We start from the raw sequence: 16,510 nt of genomic DNA, 5'->3' as shown, positions 1-16,510 counted from the left end.
GAACAGCATTTTTGAGTGCAGAGTCCTGCTGAAAGCAATCAGCCACCTTGTTCATGTGCTGGCTTTGTTGGACTAGGACAGGAGTTCTTTAAAAGTTAGGAATTAAAGCTCTGACTCCCTTGACTTCTATGAAGCTATTTCAGCTTAGCACAGGTATAAGTCTTGAGGTTTGAAGTACTAATTATGGCTCATATTGATTGTGGCCATTGCTGGGAAAATAAATTGCATGAGAAAGAAAATTCCCTGGAAAATAAGAATATTCTGTTTCTTTTGAAATCTGGTTTTTATCTAACTCAGAAACAGCTGACAGTTTTTGAATATGACATTAGAAACTGTCTGTTGTTTTGCAAATAATAATTATGCTGGACTGATGAGTGGAATGGGCAATATTAGCACCTTCTCTTTGGCAGCTCAGGACTGCTGCCCAGCTGAAGGAATGGGTGGGCATCAGGCTAGCTGCAAATGCTTAGATGACTCAGCCCCACTCGCTGGCACTGACACTTCCACAAAGAGTTAATGCTGTTCTGCTGACTCACTGAGGCAGATGAATCTCTTTTCCTGTTTGATGTACAGCAAAAGTGTCTCACTGGAGACGGGACAGCCAGCAAGGCACATAACAGGGGCACACATATAACTGCTCTGCTGACCACCAAGTGGTACCTGTGTGCTGCTTCAGAATTCCAGTCTGTTTCTGCATGCCAGCAGCTTACAGCAGCTCTGAGAGCCCCAGTTTAAGGTGTTGATACACAGTCTGGAGGCAGAGAGGAGTTTAGCTTTTACTGCTAATTTTACTGATGATGTTGATGCTACTGTACTTCAAATGTCACTGATTTGTTTCATTCAGCATCTCCAAAGTATCACAATTCATCCCAACTTGCTCTGCTGAAAGTCCTAGCCAAGGCTTGTACATCTCCCCTTTTGTAATCTCCTCTCTGGCTACACCATCTGGAGCTGTTCATTCATATGGGCACATCACTCTTTTTCCACAGTTCTCTTGTCGTTTCTCCTCTTTTCCTGCTCCAAATGTAAAGTCCTTGTTCTCACTTCCAAAGCCTTTCACAATTTAATCATGCCTCATACCAGTTCTGGTATTTGTTATTTCTCCACCCACCCTCACTTTGTTGATTGCAGCCTCCACTTTTCCTTCTTTATTCCACACTTTCTTTTATGGCTGGGGACAAAAACCTGCAGTGAAAACAGTTAAGTCCATGCTGTAGACTCCCTTACAATGTCTCTGTCCTGTACCACAGAGCACTGAAGAACAGAAACACAGAGGACAGTCAGGGCTGCAGGTTGGCTAAGGAGCTACACACAGGATCTCCTGAACCCAAATTCTCTTATTCTCACTTATTTTTGGGAAAAGTTCCTTAGGATATAGACTGCCACTGACAATGTCATGCATTTGTGTGTCTCCTGTGGGACACAACAAGTTTCAAATGGCCTGTGAACTAGCTTGTCTTCCTTTCCTCTGGAGCAGGATTGCTTCACAGTCCAAGAGCCTTCGGAGGGAAGCAAGGCTCTATATTTCACAGCTGCTCTTCAAATACACTGAGGTACTGAGGTGACACTGGATGTAAGCACCAAACCCACATGTGCTTCGTGCAGACTAATTCCAGACTTTTTCACCTGTCTCTTTTTCTCTACAGAGATAAATAACAGTAAAGACAAGCCCTAGAGCCATGTTCAGAACAGGCTGGGAAATAAAGTATTTGTAGAATTAAATGCTTCCCAGGGAGCTATTTTTCATTGTATTATTGTAGGAAATGTTTAGATTTTCCAAAGGCAAACTCATAAAATAGTCATTAAGCAATGCTATTTTATGTACAAATATTTTGCAGAACAATTTAATATGTAATCACACCAAATGTTTTTCCATTCCTGCTACCTCCACAGCACTGGCATTAAACAGCCACTGCTTTACTGGATCTCTTTTCCTTCAAGAACGGCTATGACACCTCAGGGCTTGCTCAGAATCCCAGGGATCATTTAGACATTCAGAACATCTGTGCTTTAAGAACACGTGAAGTCTGACATCTGGTCAAACCCACCCTACAATGGCCTTTAGCAACTGGTAGTAACTAAGCCTGAGTCCTGCAATGTGTGTACTCTGGTGGGAGCAAAGTTCTTACATTGCCCTTTAGTCTTATATGAGATTTTTTAAAAAAGACCCAGATTGCTGCTCTCTCTTCCTGCACCATTTGATTTGGATTCCTTTTTTTTTTTTCTTTCAACGTATCAGATCCTAAATTTGCCAGTTTCAGCCAAGCTCCAGCATTGGATATGTTGGCTGGTGAGATAAATATGAGGCAAATAGGTTATAAATATAGTCTGGCTCCTGGCCAATAAAATAAAAAATAAGCAAGCGTGGTAGTTATAAGAAAAAATAAATATAGTCCAGGGCTCAATCTTGCCTTAGCTTTAGAAATTCACTTGGGAGGAAGTCTCACATGAGTGAGGGTTTTGATCAACCTGCAAATGGGAGCCTTGGCAAGAACACGAATCCAGTCTTCTGGAACACTGCTTCATGTTTAATCTGATCTTAAAAACTTCATTGCATAAATGGAACACATGAAAGCGCTGCATTTAACACTCTTTGTAGGCAAACTTGACCTATCCAACGTGTATGGGGTGGGGGGGGTTTATATTTTGTGATTACATCAAGATCACATTCAGCTCTGGTGGTGCAGTTTGTTTACTCTCTTACACCCATTCCCACAGAATCTTTTTTTCCTGTTTTTTTTCCCCTTTGATGTTTGTCTAAAAGCCTCAACCTATATAAAGCATGTTACAAAAAAAGTTCTGAAAGTCTATTAATACATTCCCATTCGCGTTCTCTGCATATATTTCACACTGATCTCTAGAACTGAAACAGTGTTTTTAGTCTGTGCTTGTACAATGCACTGTGATCTGCATAATGGGTTAAAGATTGTGGTTAAGGCTGGGCTGAAAATGTTTACAGTTTTTTAATTAAATAGGGCATGATTATCAAAGTTATTTTAAAATTGCAGTCATCTGCCCTAGCTCTTGCACATGGGTCATTTTCAGGGACATCTGTTTGTTTAACTGAGAGGGTGGTGCAGAGGCAGAATCTGCTGCTGATAGAAATGCCTGTGAAACGATGAGCTTAGTGTCTTTAGTGAGAGAGATGTGTTGACTTCTCTGGAGAGATTATGCCCTTGTTGTTGGCATGCTTGCCCATTGGCTGTTCCCTATGTCTGGGCTTCTGCTATTCAGGTAAAGAGTGGTACAAAAGCCTGGTTTGTTGTGTGCAGCACATGATCTCTGTTCTCTGCAGATAAATCATTCTGACATGATGTAGCAGTAGCAAGCTGCTTACCCCGAACAGCTTCTGATATCTATTTCAGAAGCTTCAGTGGCCTTTATGTATTTCATCACAAATAATTTCTGGCAAATCCACAAGAATACCAAGCAAAAAAGAGGAGAGTGAAAGTCCTGATTGTCCTGATTATTGTACTTACAATCAAAGAAACACCTTGATGGGCAGTATGAAACATCCCTTAGCTCCTTCCTCAACCAGCAAACCACTGATTATCGATGGATCTTCAAAGGATACATTCCACAGACATTACATGATCACTTCCTTGCATTATTCTGAGACTCCCTCCATATCAGCTGTGAAACCATTAGCCAACCAAGCCTTCTAAAGTGTATCACAGAAACATTTTTCCTCAGCTAGGAACAAGCAGATCTCTCAGAAGAATTCCCAGAATGATCTGATCCTACTCCTTTCACAGAACTGAAACTCGTTTTTTTCTGAGAGGACTCAAGTACCAACTTCTTTCTCCTGGCCCAGCCTCCCTCTCCAGCTGTTGACTGTGAAATTCTCCTTATTTACCTGGCACTTTTACAGGGATTGGTAATGCATCACTGTACTTGCTCCCAACATCTTTTCCCCTGGAAATTGACAGCAGGAGTCTTTCCACAGAAAAATATCTCTGTGATGTTACAGCTGCATATCCAACCCTGTACTCCACTACTTTTCCTGTCTTCTCTCCCCCATGTAACTCCTTTCAGAAATGACAACCTCAAAAGCATATCCTCTGTCAAGAAAAGTTACACAGTTACTCCCTTTCCTCAGTGCAGAACAAGACGAGTTTGCTCAATTGAGAAATGCTGCTTGAGCATCACAAGCTCTTGACTTGAATGCAACTACAGATTTCTTTCTGGAATCAGCACCTGCTTAGGATCAATTGTCACAAGCTGCAATGAGACCTGATGCTCTGAAACAGCACCCTCATGAGAATCACATTTAAGGGCACTGGGGCAGAAATACTTATTCTTGATTTCATCTTACTTGGAGTATTTCCCAAACAACACTTTATTAAAAATGCTTAGTTAAAATGTCACTAAAACAATTCCAAAGATTCTGATCATCCTTTACTATTAGTCTTCACCCTGACAACAGCTCTGCAGTCTGTCTCATGAAACTCCTACTGTCTTGTTGCCTCATTATTCCCTTCTAAAATTTTATCATTATAGCCCACTTCACACCTCCTCTACCATACTGTCAAATGCTACTGTGACCTATGGTACATGTTATAGTTCTAGTTATATCTATAGAATCAAACCTGCAAAACCTACACTCTGATCTGCCTGTGACATCTAGGTCACCTTTGTCTGGCCCCCAATATCTTTATGCTCCAGCCTCCCCAATCATAAAACTACTTTGTTCTTTGAGATTTATGGCTGAAAACAATAGAATAGAGCTATATAATAATTCTGCTTACAAAGTTTTCAAGTGTGCTGTTATCTCTTTGAATGACTGAATCCATGCAGAGATTAATTATATATGGTAGACCTAGAAATAAAGTATCTGTAAAGTGCCCTGCTGGACAGTGCCTTTCAATCAATGATCTAACACACTTTCTGCTTCCTTCACCCACTTGGTCAATTATTCCTTGATGAAGAGGAATAGGTATGAGGCACCCATGCATCTCCAACCTAAAATATATTGCTGTCTTTTAGCTCTTTGCTGTGGAGGTCTAAATGATGCTGAATGCATTTAAATTTCCTGTGGCAGGTTATCCTTCCTTGCAGAAAAAGAAACTTAGCTCAAGTCTTCCTCCCTTGAATTCCTTCGCAAATACCCTCAACTGCATTCAATTGGATGCTGGGAGTGGAAACCAAAAGAGCTGAAGCTCTGCCTGAGAACATTTGCCACCCACATACTGCAACAGTGTTCAGGAGCTAAATCTTATTTATGAGGCTTAGTTTCGTTTCCAGTCCTTTGTGCCAAAAATCCCAATGCCATGTAATTTGTGCACACAGTAGCCACACAGTTTTGGCATTACTTGCTACACAGTGGCCCTCTCTTGATCTGATCTGGCCCCACCATAGCCCCACAAATACTACTACTATAGCCCCACAAATGTGTGGGAGTGTGGATATGACAAACAACATCAAGAGAAGCATGTGGAGACACATTCAACAGGCAATAAAAAATATCAGAGAACTCTAAAATGAGAGACACTAAGAAAGATATTAACTGTATTGCAACATTTGAGCATGAGCCCAGAATTGGAAGCAGACAGCTTGCTTTAAACGTTTCATCAGGCATCTTTCTCTGTAGTAAGCCAAACTACAGGTAGCCAGTACTCTTTAGACAAATTTGGGACTAAACACAAGCACATTTTGCTGCTCAGATATCTTTTGAATATAAGGCAAACAATTATGGATTTTGTCATGATATATTTAGGCACAGGTTTTAAAAGAAAACGGACTCACTACCTTCATTCATGCTGAATAATATAAAATTTAAAATTCATTCTTTACCCTCATTCACTACCCTCACTCACCGGGAGGACTTGAGGCTGATATTACAGGAACTCATTTTCCAAGTGAGAATGTGCCCATGTGTTACTTGGACGTGGGAACACGTCTGACATGGGACCAATGCCAATCTCAAAGAAGAGCCTTATGGACTTAGACTCTATCCTGTGGGAAAGACTGGTGTACCCCTTTTCCATCTCTATTTGTCAAAAAAGGGGCTGCAAACACAAGACAGTCTCAGTTCTGGATGCCTGCCTGCATAATGTAACTCTGCTCCGAGTAAAGACCAAGAAACGTTCATCATTTGTGTCATTAGCTCTGGCCCTCCCCGAGGCTCCGAGCGTCAAACTGCAACACAGCAAGCCTCAAACGGTGTCAAGAGTAATACTGTAACTAGCACAGGGTCACGAAACAAGCCTGACAATCTGGTCTATTTATAAATACCATGCCTGTAACGCAGCGATTCAAAAACGCTGCCAAATCTCAAAGCTACCGCGCTCAGGAGCTTTGTGCTGCTTGTAAGCAGATTCCTCGCTTAAATCTTTGCTACGAGAACCGACAGCGCCCGTTGGATGGGTGGGATGCCTGCGGTCCAAGGCCAGGCACGTCCTGGGGCCGAGTGCGGACTTGGAGGGCACCGCTGAGGAGAATGCAGCCACCGAGATTTAAACTCCCTTTCTCCGCGTCTCCCCGGTCCCGTCCCGTTCCCTTCCCACAAAGTCGCAGTGAAAGCGTGTGCAGTCGGTTCCTGGACGCTATTCCCGGATCCGCGCCCCCGCCCGGCCCGAGGCGGCGGCGGGAGGGCGCTGCCCGCTGCCAGCCGCTCTCTCTCCCCTTGCCCAGCAAGGAAGGGAAAGCGGCAGCCCCCGCGGGTGAGACGCTGCGCCGGAGCTGGGAGGCTCCGGCTCTCCCCTCGGACATGGTTGCAGGGGGCCAAGCGCGGGAGAGGGGGACTCTGTGCGGGGACGGTGCCCGGCGGAGGGGACAGCGGCGGCCGCTCCGGCCCGCGCCCCGGGGCAGGGAGCGCAGCTGCCCCGGGCCAGCTCCGCGGGCGCGGCAGCGGGGCCGGGCGGGCGCTCGGCTCCTCCCGCCGGGGCGCTGCCGGGCCGGGCCGGGCCGGGGGCGGAGGAGGCGGGGAAGGGGGGAGCCGCTGCCGTCACCGAGGCTCCCGGCTCGCTCGGCTCGTCGCCGCGGCAGCCCCAGCCCCGCTCCCACCCCCTCGCCTGCCTCCACCCTCCTTCCCTTTCTCTCACTCGCTCGGCGAGATCACTGTGCCTCCTTTCCCGGATGGCAGCCGGCAGCGCCATGCAGCCTCCCGTTCCTCCTCCTCCTCTCCCTCCTCTCCGGCTCTAAGTTAATGCCATGCTGCCGCTGCTCTTCCCGGCACTGCTGGCCGCCTGCCTGCCGCCCTGCCAGGGCTGGAGCCCCTCGGCGGCTGCCAGCGGGCAGGAGGAGCAGGAGCAGGAGCTCTTCTTGCCCCCTGCCAACTCCTCCTCCCGCTCCTTGGCCAGCCTCGAGATGGACCTCGACGGGGCAGCGAGCAAGGAGGAAGGCAGCACCGACAGCCCGGGCACGCCGGCTGCCCCTAGCCAAGAGCCTTTCTCTTCCGCTCCCACCACGTCCGGGCAGGAGCAGCCGGGGCAGGAGCAGCCGGGGCAGGAGCATCAGCAGCGTCCCCAGCCGCAGGGGCAGCCGCAGCCCGCCGAGGACCCGCACTGCAACATCAGCGTGCAGCGGCAGATGCTGAGCTCGCTGCTGGTGCGCTGGAGCCGCCCGCTGGGCATCCAGTGCGACCTCCTGCTCTTCTCCACCAACAGCCACGGGCGAGCCTTCTTCTCCGCCGCCTTCCACCGCGTGGGGCCGCCGCTGCTCATCGAGCACCTGGGGCTGGCGGCCGGCGGCGCCCAGCAGGACTTGCGCCTCTGCGTGGGCTGCAGCTGGGTGCGGAGCAGGCGGGTCGGGCGGCTGCGGGGCGCCGCGCCCCAGCCCCAGCCCCCCGCTGCCGCCGCTGCCGCCGCCGCCGCCGCCTCCTCCTCCTCTTCCTCCTCCTCCTCGCTTTCCTACCCGCCGGCGGCCGAGTCCGGCCAGTACTGGCTGCAAGGGGAGCCGCTGAATTTCTGCTGCCTGGATTTCAGCCTGGAGGAGCTGAAGGGCGAGCCGGGCTGGCGGATGAACCGCAAGCCCATCGAGTCCACCTTGGTGGCGTGTTTCATGACTCTGGTCATTATCGTATGGAGTGTGGCCGCCCTCATCTGGCCCGTGCCCATCATCGCGGGATTCCTGCCCAACGGCATGGAGCAGCGCCGCGGAACCACCGCCGGCACCGCCACCGCCGCCGCCGCCAAGTAGCCTCTCCCGGTGACCCCCCCTTCTCTTCGTCGTGTGCTGTGGAGGGACGCGGGACGGACTGTCGCGTTTTTCTTCTTTGCAGCGTGCCACAGGTGCGCGGCGGGACGTGGGGCCGGCTCAGCGCCCGGCCCGGCCCCGAGGGCAGCGGCCCCGAGGGGACCGAATCATATGTGCGCGTTTTATATCTTTAATACCCGTTTTAAATTAACCTTTTAGTAAAAAAACAAAAACAAAAACAAACAAACAAACAAACAAAAAACCCAAAACCAACCCAACAACCCCCTCCCCCAGTAAAAAAAAAAAAAAAGGCAAGAAAAAGCCCCCCTAAAAATTCAATGGAGGAAATCAAAGACCCTCCTATTCGGCTGCATTTGTTGTCAGAGTAGCGTTTTTGTATAGGGTATGGTTTGAACGGGTTTTTGCTTTATGGACAGAAAGGGATATCTCTATTTGACAGAATGGAGAACTGATGTGTTATATATATTGTTACTGCTGAAGCTGAACTTTAATGAACTGTTCACACTTAATTTCCTGGTTGAGATAGTGTGTATTTATTATTGTAGCTCTGCGTTATTTGGCTTTTAATACAGAGGTTTTCTTTCTGGAGCCACTGTAGCCTTTTGTTGGTCTGTTTCCTCCAGGGTGGAACAGAGGGTTTGGCTGGCCTTCCTGTCTGCGAACCTGCCACGAAGCTCCTTTCCCTGTGAAATGGTGTTACCAGGGCTGCTGGTGGCCAAAGGAGAATCCCAAAGCCTTTCTGACTGGTGTTTGCTCTATCTGTGCAGCAGATGTGGGTCTAAATGCCAAACCGGGTGGGGTGGAGAGGGGTGGGGAGCACAGCTGTGCCAGACATCCTCCAAAGCAATTTCTTCTGCACATCTCCACAGACTACGGCTTTCTCCTCAGTTTGAGGTTGGGTGGCTTCGGTCCTGGGAAGATGAGGCCCTCTCTGAGTTGTGCTAAACAGTGTGGGGCAAGTCTCTTGACTTGCTCATCATTCATTCCTCAAAACCAGCTTAGATGCAGTGTATTTGTTGGAGACACAGGAATACTGTACCTCTTTTTTATCTACCAGTCTGCAGGGTTGCTCACAGCAAGTCTGTGGGGTGAGAAGGCAGGAGCTGCCAGTCCAGAACTAGATTCCAGCTGCTGCTGTGCAAGGGTGCAAAGAAGAAAGATTTCTTCTCTCTTGTTTGAGCAGACAGCTGTGTAGCCTGAAATATCATTTGTTGTGTACTTCCAACTGTTTAGCCTTATAAAAAGTTGTTTCATTTGCCTTAGACATGATTAGTCCAGCTGAAGTCTCTAAAACCAAAATAAGAGCTAAGTGACAAATATTTGCAATAGGAATTCTCATTTTTTTTGTGGACGTCGATGTATTTAATTTGCTAGGAAGGCATGTATTTGCTTGGGGCTAATTTGGTGTGTTTGTTATGTATGGTGGAAAGGACTGGATGGAAAGGCTGGAAGGATTAAATTCTTAGGATTCCCACATTTTTTAACTGACAACAAAATAAAATAAATGCATGCTCTATGTGTATGCTCTCTGGACAAAAAGACAGAGAGAAAAAGATTGACAAACAGCAGAAAGAAATCAAGATTTAAAAATGCTCCATGTTAGTAGGCTGCCTCTACACCCACTGTTCCTCCTGTTAATCCTCTTGTTGGGGTTGTGACTTGAGTAAACATTGCATGGCATTGTTTCCAGAAAGCAGAGGATCTGGTCACTGTGAGAAGTGCTCTCATGACCTGTTGATCCAAAGGGCACCTGCCCCTGTACACCGAGTTTAGAGAGCCCCTATTTTTTTTTCCTTGATGTGTAAAACAGTGTCATTTCCACCTCATGCAAACTCTTGTCAGACATTTGACATGCTAGAGAGCAATTCTTTGCCTGTTAATCTCCTGTGTGACAGAGACACCTCTTCATACTGGAAGGCAGGGCCAGCAGGAAAACATGAGGGTACTGCTAACACCCTCTCAAAAGAGAAATGTTCAACATATGGAATACACCTCAGAAAAGTTGCCATGCTAGGGAATAGTTTCATCTTTTAAATGAGATGCATTTAGGCAGAGAGTTAACAATTTTTACTGGAAATTTTCTGGCTTTATTAATTCATGATGTATAGTCCTCACTGTGGTGCAGGCAGCCTGTGCTTAAACTCAAGGGTGGAATCTCTTTTTTGCTTCTCCTTGTTTCCTTTTTGCTTATCCTTTGGTGGTGTGATATTCAGGTTTTTTCCTGAATTGCATCAACATAAACAAGGGAGGGGTGTTACTGTCCGAAACAGGCAACTTCAGTTATTAAAGGCTTATTATTTTTCAGTTCTTGCAGACATGTAGCAGGTGGAACACTCAAACTGGTACAAAATGGCTTGTTTTTCTAATTTCTATCAATATCAGCTTAAATACAAACTTTGTGAATAGACAGTGCCACACTCAGAATATTTTACTGCTTCACTTAAAAAACATGATACAAGAGAGGGGTTTTCTTACAGTTATTCTCTAAAATACACTGTTAACTGGAGCTATTATTAAAAATCTGCTAAGACATGAATGTTTAGAACACAGGGATGGCATCAAGCAAACTCCAGAGGCAAAACTTGTCCAGAATACCAAAAACTGCGATGTTTTCAGGAAGTATTGGTCTCAGACACAATGTGCAAAGAATCCTTGTGGGTTGGGGAAGGTGTTTCCTTAGATCCCAGTGACCGTGCACATGAGCATGTTCCCTTTGCAGAGAGAGACCCCTCTGTGTTCCTGTCCCTTAAAGAGGAGTTTAAGGCACAGCAGGGGGCACAGGGATTACCTGCTGTACAGGCTTTAGGCTGAATCTGACTCCCTGAACCCTCGGGTTTCAGTGAGGTGGCAGTAGGGCTTCTCCTGGAAGGAGCAGACAGTGGGAATGCACCATGCAAACTGCGAGCTTTCTTCAGTCACTGTTACACCTAACATCAATAACTCTGCTCCTGGAGCTGTGGCTGCTGCTATGACTCTAAGTAAACTATAATTTTGAGTAACTTTTGCCTTCATCCATGGGAATTTCACATGAATGCAACCTAGAAGAGGCAAGCCCAGGGCAATGTGGAATGATAAATCTGCATGCCAGCTGGTTTAAAATTTCAAGTTTAGACACTGAAATGTCTATTTCTTTTTTTCTGCACTGGGCATGGAGCTTTATTGCCTCTTAGCTGGAGTTGACTCTAAGCCATTTTTTATTCATTTGGATTTATTTTTAAGACCAGCTGGTAGCAGGGTCAGCACGAGAGCAGATTAGTCACCATGTATAATCCTTTATGTACTCAGGGAGGGCATATATTTGTATATATGTATCTACATATGAGGACTAACTCTGTGGAACAGAAAGCAGAAGTGAGAAAAGGGATGATGAGAGAAAAGTAGCACTGATTTTCCTTCACTATTTGTTGGATCGTGTTTCCTGGTAAGTTATCCTGACTTTATTTATATATGAGTGTTTGTTGGAAAGCAAGGGATATTTAGGAACAGAGGCAGTTTCTTGATTTACTTTTAAAAATTCAATTCAACTCTATTACAGATTTTTTTTTTCATGCCAGAAAGCAGGAGCAATCTTGACATTCAGCATTAGAAAGTACTAGGCTTGTCTGTTAGTGTGAGACTGGTACAATTTTTTTCTGTATATTCAGACCTCAGAATTTAATCTCTTGCCTGTTTTCTTAGTTGTGTTTTACAGATGTGTTAGAAGTGGAAGATACAGAGGAATATGTAGTTTTAGCATGGACACAGTTTTGCTGTTACTTAGTGCCACATTGATTCCAACAATAAAAATACAAAAAATGTAGTAGAGTGCAATAATAGTTATATATTATGTAAGTACACTGTTGCTCAATAGGTTGTCAGTGATGAAGCATTTCTATATGTCAGGAGGCATTGGGATATTTGGGGCAAAATTGCCATTCTAGGTTAAATGTAAGAGTTGTTACTTATCCAGGGCTTAGTTCACCAGTGCTTTCAATGATTAATGCAACAGCAGGACTATTTGTGCAGTGAATGTTACTCAATATGAGTAAGGGCTACTGAACCAGACCCTAAAAAAAAAACTTAATTAAAAGCTGTAGTTGGCTGAAGAAGTATTATTCATCATGACATCTGCTTGCTGAATAAAAGTATCTCCTGGGCTGACGTTATGTGATCCCAGGGGCTGAACAAAAGCCTAGTGAAATCAAATAATTAATTGAAGTTTTGTAGGACTGGAATTCAAAGGATTTATTTATAGGAATATATCTAGATGTAAGGGTAGGTATGATGTTCTTGTTTCTCTCAGTCCAATGTAGGGCCTTGCCAGTTTGGAAGTTGGCTTCTTTCTGAAGCTAGTATGAAAATGTCAGTTGTTTTCCAAAGAATTTTACAGACTAAATGTCATTTTCCCCCTAATTAATTTCAGGGAGAGGCCTTGACTTTGCAAAAAGCATTTGTAATGATTCTGGGAAAACATGTAAATATCAAATCCCAAATGTATTCAGATTTCAAAGAATAAAAAAATCTTTTTAATCAGTAACTGGTTTTTAAAGCATATTTTTAAACAAAAAAATCAGTTTCCATTTTTCCCCTCAGAAGCTAAACATTTCAGTGAAGATCAGAAGTGCATTTGAGTGTTTCACATTGTGATTTTGTATGTGAATTTTTTGTAGAAAAAAATTCTCCTCCATGATTTGGAACTGATAGCATCTCTTGACATATAAGTTACTGTATTTCTTGTCCCATCTTCATAATAGTTCTGGTTAAATAAGTTGTCCAAAAGAATTGTAAATCATAATATAAATAATAATAAAGTAGCTTAGCCCATTTGTTGTGTTTCTGTTCTACTCTGCTGAGGAAGAAAGCAGTCTGGTGTGAAATTTGGGATATTAAAGATATTTATGGGAAATATCTGGACAGTGTTTAATTAGATCTGTGGACAAGCTTCAGTCTCACAGTCATATCTCCAACTTTTTATAAAGTTTGGGTTCATTACTGAGTGTAGCACTTTGAGCATTTATATGTCAGTCAGAGTCCCTGGATCTGCAAGTTGGGAAAACCAGTATCTAAAACATAATCTCTTATTTTCACTTTTGTATTACCTCAGCAGGTTAACAACAGAACAAAACAGAGCAGAGCTGAAAGATGCAAATATCCTATGAAATGCTGTTTGACTTGTTCTTAGCTGTCGTGGAAAGCATCAGATTAATGAGACATAAATAAGAGATCAGTGCCATTCTGAAGAAGTGAATTCACTGGGAGAGTGAGGGAAAATTATGTTTATGTTCTTTGTAAGGTGAGACTTGTTAGAAACAGTGGGATTGTACCTTGTTGTACCTTGTCATTCTGGGTGTTGCCTAGCAACATGAAGTGGTTTAAATGGAGATACAGAAGAAGATTGTGGAGGAATTAAAAAAATTAGACATAGAAAAAGCATAAAAGGGAGCAAATGAGACAGCACATCATGCAAAGAAGTTGCAACGTATCAGATGGGGAAACGACAGCATTTAAGATCATAGAGAAAAAAGAAAATGGACACAAGGTGAATTAAGAACTTGATTACGTACTTCATATTCAGTCTTTCCATATTCAAACTTTCTAAATCTTTGCTTGAACAACTGATAACAGTTTTGGCCCCAAATGGCACAACTAGTGGCAAAAGAGAATAAAAGCCTGGAAAGAAATGTGGGGCTTAAGAAAAATTTGGAAATTTTACCACCATATAATTAATAGAAAGAGTTCACTCTCTGTGTTGCTGGCAGCTAAGCAATGAAATGGCAGGGCACTCTCATGCATGTGTTTTCTATTCTACCCCAGGGAAGTGGTCATGGCACCAAGCCTGCCAGAGTTCTGGAAGAGTTTGGGCAATGCTCTAAGAGACATGGTGTGTTTTTTGGGGTTATCCTGTGCAAGGCCAGGAGCTGGGCTCTGTGGTCTTCCAGGGTCCCTTCTCAGGATCTTCTGTGATTCTGTGGTTCTGATTCTACTCTAATTATGCTTCACATGTCCTCTGAGGTTGTAAGGGAAACAAGCTAAAATACCATTTTTATGGAATGGGTATGGTTCTTCCATCACATCTTGCACTGATCCATGTCAAAAATATGCTTCTCATTGTCTAACACAAGAATGTTCATCATGACTGTATTAAAGCTTTCCACCTGAAGTGAAGCAGTGCTGGTCCCAGGCTGGGTCAGGTCACTGCTGCAGACAAGACTACGTGCTGGAATGCTGTGGATGGCATTCTGATTTATATTGCCAATACTTTCTCACTCAAACACTTTAATGACTACCTACAGAATCTTCCCCTTTTTTTGTGCCTGTCTTCGTTGTTTCCAAAATTTCACTCCATTTGTCTTCTGTCATTGAAAATTAATCATTCTTAAGATTTGTTCTTTCTCACCTGGTATGTCCCTCTTCCTTTCTTTCTTTCCATAGCATGTATTTATCTTGACATTTTCTGCCTTCAGATTTCCCACAAGTATGTCTTTTGTTATCAAGCCCTATAAAGTACTTCAGGAACCTGAAGCTGTCAGTTTCTTCTGCTTTTCCACTCTGCTTCCCACCCATTCAGGCTGCACCTTTCATGCCTTTGGTCTGTGACACTTCTAGGGCAAAGATGAACAGGAAACCTTGTGCTGAGAGTAAAACCCAAATGCAAAGTTGTCTCTCACACCAGTCCTGTCATCACAGGACTTCTTCCACACATCTGCCCCAGACACTCAGCATATTTTATCTTCTGGTAAGTGAAAAGTAGGCCCATTTGAAGAGTTCATTCTTCCTTAATTTCTCAAAGTCCTGCCTATGAATCACCCTCTATTCATGCATCTGCCCAAAACCCTATCTCATGCCTCATGGGAGCCCTCACATGTCAGTTTTCCCACGTATCCTCAACTGAAATGTCAGGATGTGTCTCATCCTGCCCTCTGCTCTAACCAAAGGTAGGTGTCTCACAGCCAGAGCAGAAATTATCTCACTTAGGAGTGGACCAGCACTGAAAGTTACTCTCGAGTCAGGTATGCAGCCACAGGGCAAAAACCCATTACTTTTCAATTAAATCTTGGATTCTGCAGACAGTGAACACTGCTGCCCTGGATTATGGGCCATGGGGAAGTTGTATGAGCAGCAGATATGGCAAGTTTTCAAGTGTTGGTCTAGTAGCCCTGTGGCTTTACTGGCAAAGCTGAGTGGCTGGGATAACTCACCACAGCCCTCCTTTTGCTAGATGATGACAGATGTGTGCAGCTCAGACAGGGGCTTGTGAGGTTCAGGCCTTGTGAAAACTTGTCTGTGTCCCTTTAGCTATGGACAAAATAATATTTATACTTGTCATACTGGTAGTGAAAGGATTAATGAGGTAAATTCCGTGTGGCATTTTGAGCGTGTGAAGCACAATAAAAATGCAAAGCTAGAACAAGATTCTAATCCTTCTGTGTTCATTTTTGCACTGAAGGGCATGTGCAGAGCCGTGTGTTGTTAAATTAGGGTATTCTGCACAATTTTGATCATGATTTAGCCAGGCAATAGCTTTATTCTGGAAATGTTTTTCCCATTGATATCTGTTGCTGTAAGCAGACATATTAAAACAAATCATTACTAAGTGATTAATGTTAGTGGAAGAGATTCTAATTAATCCAAAAGAATATGAAAGAATCCCCCAAAGTGTAAGAAATCTTTTTAGGAGGTGAATATTTGAAAGATTTGGTGTGGAAGTAGCTGGTGGAGATTGAATCATGAGGCTATTTTATTTCTTTTCTTGCACTTTGTGTTTCATCACATTTTCTCTGGAGAATATGAGCCGTGCCTAATTATGCCAGAAATTTAGTTGCTCCTAAATGGAAACTGGAAAGTACTTTCTTCAGGCAATACTTAGTATGAATTCTTGATTTTTTTTTTTCATTTCCTCCAGGACATGTAAAGCACTTAATGATGTAGGGTCACATCATTTACTTAGCACAGAGAAACCCACTTTTGGGGCATGATATTTATATGCAACATCTCATCCAGTCCCTAAGATGAGCATTTTCCAATGTACCTCAATTCCTGCTATCTTTTTGTAGGATTACTTAGGGGCTGAGAACATGAAAATTGATGTGTTATCCCTCTGTACTCCACCCCAGCCACACATGACCTTTCCTTCTTTCCTGGAAACACAGTTATGGTGGCTATTACTGGGAATAAATTTACAGCAAGCAAGCAGCAGTTACTCACAAAAACTAAGCCAGCAGTACTGGTAGCTCTTCATGGACAGGACCACATCCAGCAGACCCCTCACTCCTCTTGCTCAGTTGGTTGCATTCCAGGCCTGTGGAGTGCTCCACAGCACTGTGGCTGTGGACCTTCCTTATAGGTTCATGTGGGGCAGCTGAGGAAAACCATA

The 16,510-nt window shown here is 44.3% G+C and overlaps 1 protein-coding gene across 1 annotated transcript; it reads left to right on the top strand.

Annotated features, from left to right (window-relative positions):
- The first annotated feature begins 6,994 nt into the window (after positions 1-6,994).
- Positions 6,995-12,959, top strand: TMEM158 (transmembrane protein 158). Its single transcript, XM_050971013.1, has 2 exons — positions 6,995-8,231; positions 8,781-12,959. The coding sequence occupies exon 1, from the start codon at positions 7,153-7,155 to the stop codon at positions 8,137-8,139; it is 987 nt and encodes a 328-aa protein (XP_050826970.1). The 5' UTR covers positions 6,995-7,152; the 3' UTR covers positions 8,140-8,231; positions 8,781-12,959.
- The last annotated feature ends 3,551 nt before the right edge of the window (positions 12,960-16,510 follow it).

The sequence above is a fragment of the Serinus canaria genome, chromosome 2 (assembly GCF_022539315.1).
Source record: "Serinus canaria isolate serCan28SL12 chromosome 2, serCan2020, whole genome shotgun sequence".
Taxonomy (NCBI): Eukaryota; Metazoa; Chordata; class Aves; order Passeriformes; family Fringillidae; genus Serinus; species Serinus canaria.
This window is presented reverse-complemented; position numbering and strand designations above follow the sequence as displayed.

What these genes read in the sequence shown, in the direction of transcription:
- TMEM158 (XM_050971013.1), top strand. Translation starts at nt 7,153, where the DNA reads ATGCTGCCGCTGCTCTTCCCGGCACTGCTGGCCGCCTGCCTGCCGCCC.